At 35.3% G+C, this 6121-nt stretch overlaps 1 protein-coding gene across 1 annotated transcript; it reads left to right on the forward strand.

The window, feature by feature from the left end:
• Positions 1–1280: 1280 nt before the first annotated feature.
• On the forward strand, positions 1281–2887 carry LOC127083994 (alcohol acyltransferase 9). Its single transcript, XM_051024356.1, has one exon. It carries the CDS (start codon positions 1531–1533, stop codon positions 2821–2823), a length of 1293 nt encoding a protein of 430 aa, XP_050880313.1. The 5' UTR covers positions 1281–1530; the 3' UTR covers positions 2824–2887.
• The last annotated feature ends 3234 nt before the right edge of the window (positions 2888–6121 follow it).

The raw sequence follows: 6121 nt of genomic DNA on the forward strand, positions 1-6121 counted from the left end.
TTCAAAGGAAAACATAATTCCTATAAACAAATGTGGTAGTCTTGTTCTTAACAATTATTAGCCCCACTGCCACTATACGAGATCAAACAATTATATAATTATCCAACAGAGTTTGTAATTTTACCTGTATAATTTTATTGGGCTCTATACTGAGGTAAGTTTATCAAATCTAAAATAAGAAGATTCAGAGAAAATAACGCAAAGTTGATTGGATACATAAAAATACCATAAGTCTCCTGAAGGAATGTCAGACAGGTACCGGTGATGCGCTTAGATCCCCATGACTTATCTAGAAAAATATCATAAAGCATTCATATTATACTTGGGTTATCTAGTGTAAATTTCACCGGTCCCAAGAACATGGGTAATGGCGTGACTTCATACGTCAATGTGATCGATGAGACAATCAAGGAAGAAAATCATGTTCCTCATGATTATACTAGAAAAACATTTTTACGTATCCCCCTCCTGAGAGAAGTGGGAGAATAACGACTTCCTGGATTCAAGAATTCAAGCCTAATGGATCTCTATAAATACATTGACTTTGAGATTGAGTGGAGAGATTACTATTCAGCTAAAAACCACAAATACAGAATTTCTCACCTTTTTGTGTGAGCTAACTCTAAACATCATGAACAACTTTAAAGATTCTATATAACTATTCAAATAGAACACCATTCTTATTGTACATTTGTAACTACTACATAACTGAATATGCATGTAAAATTTCTTCTATTTTAGAGTACTTTTTTAAGCTAAATGATACACTATTACATTATTAAATTTCTATCCCGATCACTACAACTATAAAAGTTACCCCAATGCGAGTAACAACCTGGTTAGAAATTTACATATTCTACAATAGTAACAACGTGAAATGCTCTTTTGAAATCAAGAAATAACAAACTCGAACTACATCCCTATAGAAGTGCTTTTCAGCCTCAAACAGTTTTTATTTTGTCAATGTTTTTTCGTAGTGCTCCTTTATTTCAAACTTGTTTACATCAACAGTACCCACACAAAAATTAGGTGCATGCGAATTGTACTAGGTATAGCAACATGGAAATGAAAGAGACATACATTATATCAGAAATGAAGTAACAACCAACCACCCAAATCATTTAACTTGTCACAAACAGAAAAAGGAATTTGGGTACGTGTTGGTAATTTAATTTCGATCCAGGCACTGATGGTGAAATGAGTAACCAATTGCCATTTCATAGGTTCGCCCAACAGACACAAACCAAATCCATCACAGCTGTTTCTACTATTTTTGTTTTGTTATTCATTTTCTTGCGTAAAGTTATGCCCACAGAATCTTTCCACAAATCTTTCACAGTTAGACACACAAACCAGTCCGGGGTCCCCCCTTAAAAATTAAAACCTCCCTCCATTTTCTCTTCTCCTCTTTAAATAAACACCAAACAATTCACAATCCAAACTTTCTAAAAAAAACTTGTTAATTAATAATTCTCTCCACCATCCCCTGTCTTTCAAGTTCATATCATAGCTTCAAAGTAAACTAATCACATGGGAAGTTCGGTGCGTGTTAAAGAAGCTGTGGTGGTGACCCCTTCAGAGCCCACACCACCCTGTGTTATGTTACTTTCACCTCTAGACTCTCAACTCTTTCTCCGCTTCACCATAGAATATCTTTTAGTTTACCGGCCCGGGCCGGGCCTTGACAAGGTGGCAACCACGGCTCGGTTAAAAGCTGCATTAGCTAAAGCTTTGGTTGCTTATTACCCATTGGCTGGGAGGGTACGGCCCAGCCCGAATAGCACAGGCCTTGAGGTGTTGTGTCGAGCACAAGGAGCGATTTTCATTGAAGCTGTTAGTGATCGTTACACTGTCAATGAATTCGAGAAAGTTCCGAAAACGGTTTTGCAATGGAGGAAACTCTTGTCGCTTAGTGTCCCAGATGTTCTCAATGGATCGCCGCCGCTGATTCTTCAGCTGACATGGTTATCCGACGGTGGTGCAGCTTTAGGAGTCGGTATCAATCACTGCATCTGCGACGGAATTGGCGGGGCTGAATTTCTTAACTATGTGGCGGAGTTGGCTTCGGGAAAACGAGGATGTCCGAAACCGAAACCCGTTTGGGATCGTCACCTATTCAATGTTCCACCTATGACTCGGGTTGATTCTACGAGTCACCCCGAGTTCAACAGAGTACCGGATCTATGCGGGTTTATGAACCGTGTCACGAATAATCTCAGGCCAACTTGTGTTATATTCGATAAGAGACGATTAATCGAACTCAAAGGTGTGGCTCGACGCACGTGTCAAATCGCTGACTCGTCGTTTACGTCGTTTGAAGTGCTTGCAGCGCACGTGTGGAGGAGCTGGGCGAGAGCAGTGGGGTTCCCGCCGAACCAGATACTGAAGGTGTTGTTCAGCGTAAACGTGCGGAACCGGGTCAAACCAGGTTTACCCGATGGATACTATGGAAATGCAATCGTAATGGCGTGCGCGCAGGCGAGTGCGAGGGAACTGGGAGAGAGAGGGATCGGGTTCGGGTCGGGTTTGGTGAAGAAAGCAAAGGAGAGAGTGGATAGTGAATATGTGAAGAGGGTGGCTGAGTTGGTGTCCGAGTCAAGAGCGAGTCCTGACTTGGTGGGTGTGTTGATACTGACGCAGTGGTCGAGGATGGGTCTCGACAGAGTTGAGCTTGGAATGGAGAAGCCGGTGTTTGTGGGGCCCATTTGCAACGAAAGGTACTGTTTGTTTGTGCCGGTGAAGGGTGAAAGAGACAGTGTCAAGGTCACGGTGGCTGTTCCCGCCGCTTCCTTTGATAATTACCATCGTTTCCTCCGGGAATAGTTAACCTTTCTGTTTTTGATTTTAACTTTCACTTGTATAATAAATTAATAATTTTAATTGTTTATTACTATTATTATTATTATTATTATTATTATTATTATTATTATTATTATTATTATTATTATTATTATTATTATTTCACTCTTAAAGTGAAATTGAATTGCCTTTATTAAAATTTTAATTTTCTGTATTAGTGAAATATAAAAAGATAAATTAAATAATCCTCTAAAATTTTGGCTGATATTTAAGTTAAGGTTTTGGAGATTTTTAACCATGATATATATTTAATAACTCTGACGAGATTAAAGCATCATCTAATAAAATATAATATTTAATATCATATTAATATTTTAAATTAAATATGTTATTTAACTAAATATAAATTTATGATTGATTAACAATATAAAAATACTTTATATTATCAATATATATTTTTTTTCTTCAAAATCTTGAATTGTTTATATTGATTTAATTTAATTAATATATATTAATGAAGTTATTACATCCATCTATTTAATAATTTTTTTATTTATATAGGAGTATAATTTACTTGTGACAAAATTTTAAACTATATAATTTACACATTTTTATCATTGCATTGTTCTAATATGTTGTATGTTATTTTTATAAATTAATTTACTTTTGGAAAAACTTAAATTTAAAATGATTTTTGCTTTCTTGTATTCAACCAAAATTAAAAATAGATAAATTATATTTTCTTTTTTCAAAAAATACATATATTACATTATTTTTTTTGTGTTTTCCTCATTCTCTTCTATATAAAATATATTACATTTCTCTTTTTGAGAGATAATGATATCACATTACTCTCTTTTCTTTTATGCAAAATATATTACACTTTCTTATGTATTAGAGATGCTCATATTACAATATATTCCTCTCCTATGTTTTTTTTGTCTAGTAATTTAGTGGTCATAATTTCACCATTTAAAGGGAAATAAATAAATGTCATTAGGGATGACAATGAGCAAGGTTTCGGCAGGGTACTATAATACCCATCCTCATACTTGTGATTTGAAAAAATTCCCGTGCCCGAGCCAATACCCGCTTGGGTGCCAAAGTTAGCACCCGTACCCAGACCCTATGGGTATGTAAGTACTCATACTCGAAATCCGTGACCCGCATTCCTATTAAAAATAAATAAATCAATTATAAAATATCATATAATTTTAAGTTTTTAAAAACATTAAAAAAATTTCAAACAATTTATTTTTGAAATAAAGAAACACTTATATTAAATATGTAATGATTTAACCTTGATATAGGTTTTATAATTGATAGACATACATTTTTATATAATAATATAAACTAAAATATATAAATAAAAATAAAATTACGTAAATATATAATATGCGGGTATGGGGCGGGCTGGGTACCAAGGTGCCCATACTCGCATACATACCCGCTTTTTTTTATGGAGAATTACCCGAGCCCATGCTTGTACCCGTTTTTGCGGGTTTTTACCCTACCCGTTGTGGGTAAATTTGCGGGTGCCTATTGGGGATGGGTCAAATTGCCATCCCTAAATGTCACAATTACAAACCAATCGCATGCAATCGAACGCTAATTAAAGGTGAATAAATTATACATACATTTTTATTCGACAAAGCATATTATAAAAAATGACACTTTCCTCCCCTAAAAGATGAATATATTACATTCTTCCTTCTTTTTAGTAGCTCGTCTTTCCATTATCTACGAAGCTCGCCCAAGTTGTTGAAGGTCCTAGTTCCAATACTTTTGACGAATTTAGACTCTAGTTGGAGTCCTAGATTTAACAAGGCATTTCTTCCTCTCATCGTTGGTGACCTTGATTAATATCGCTTTTACATTGAACCCCTTGATGTAGGATCGTATCGACTTGTCTTTCCCTTGTCTAATGGATCTCATGTTTTACACTAACTTGGATTTCCTTCTTGACATTGTGAAATGCACGGAAGACGTCTCATTTTAGTTCCAATACTTTCATCAAATTTGGACCTAGTGAAGTGTTTGTTTTCCATACACTCAACGGTATTGAGAAGGAAAAACATGTTAGTGGAAAACCTGATATCCATCAGACTATGGAAATGTGAGCTTCTACGATCCTACATCTAGAGGTTCAATGGAGAAGCGAAACTAGTCATGGGTGCCAACGAAAAGATGAAGAAGTACATGTTAAGTTGAAGACTCCAATAAGAGTCCAAATTCGTCAAAAGTATTGGAATCATGGTTCGTAAAACCTTTAGCAATCTACTTGCAAGGCTTGAAAAGTTAATACAATACGAGGTAAAGTTGGCCTTTTGTAAGGAAATTTATGACAAGGGGTTTGGGAAGGAGGAAACAAGCAAAAGGAGAAACAAAGAAACCAAACAAGAAAACAAAAAGATGAGGGAAGCCAGGAAAACACGGACCAACCGAGAGGTTAAATGAGCAATGCCTCCCGATATAGATTTTACACATCATTGAACTTATCAAGATAGTGTATCTTACAAGAATCCATTGACACAAAATTTAGAGAAGAGCAAGTTGAAACACCAAAACCACTCCTAAAACGTTAGAGAGTGGACAAATTTCGATAATGTCATTTCCACATCGGTAACATTCATACATAGAAGAATGTGTACAACTGAAAAATGCTGTCAAAGATTTAATTAGGAAGGAAAAATTGTTCAGATTCCTCCCCCGAGACAAAATTAAATATAAGGAAAAGAGTCAAGAAGAAGAAAGTCTGCAAATGAGAAGGAGTGAAATAGTTCATGTTGCTAAAAATTAGAGAAACTTCGATCATGGAGAAGAAAATAAATTACCAGTTGCATGCATCGTCGCAGAGAGGACATTAAGCAAATGAGAAGAACTAATCATGTTAATGAACATTGAGGAGGAACCATAGCAATTGTGAGAGAAACTTCCTTTCAACACCAAGTCAGACTCAAGAGGTGCAGAGGAGGCAAATATTAGAAGTGTCAACTAAACGAGATACTGCATGAACAAACCACGTTGTCCATGACTGAGGTAGTTTTAGGGGGGTTCCCTCATAAAAGTTTAAATATATTAAATTAGACTAAAATATTTAACAAGAGATTGAAGAGTAGCTTATAAAAGGATGACTAAAATATAGATTTTAATCTAAGGAGGATTGATAATGTAATTTATCATCTTTTAAAGATGGAAAGTGTCGTTTTTCCTAATATATATTTTTTTGGAGAAGGGATGTGAATGTATAATTTGTTCACTTTTAAAGAACATGTGATTGCATGAGTACAAGTTCAAACTCGCGGCATCCTACTTATATTTC

Source organism: Lathyrus oleraceus, chromosome 5 (genome assembly GCF_024323335.1).
Source record: "Lathyrus oleraceus cultivar Zhongwan6 chromosome 5, CAAS_Psat_ZW6_1.0, whole genome shotgun sequence".
NCBI lineage: Eukaryota > Viridiplantae > Streptophyta > Magnoliopsida > Fabales > Fabaceae > Lathyrus > Lathyrus oleraceus.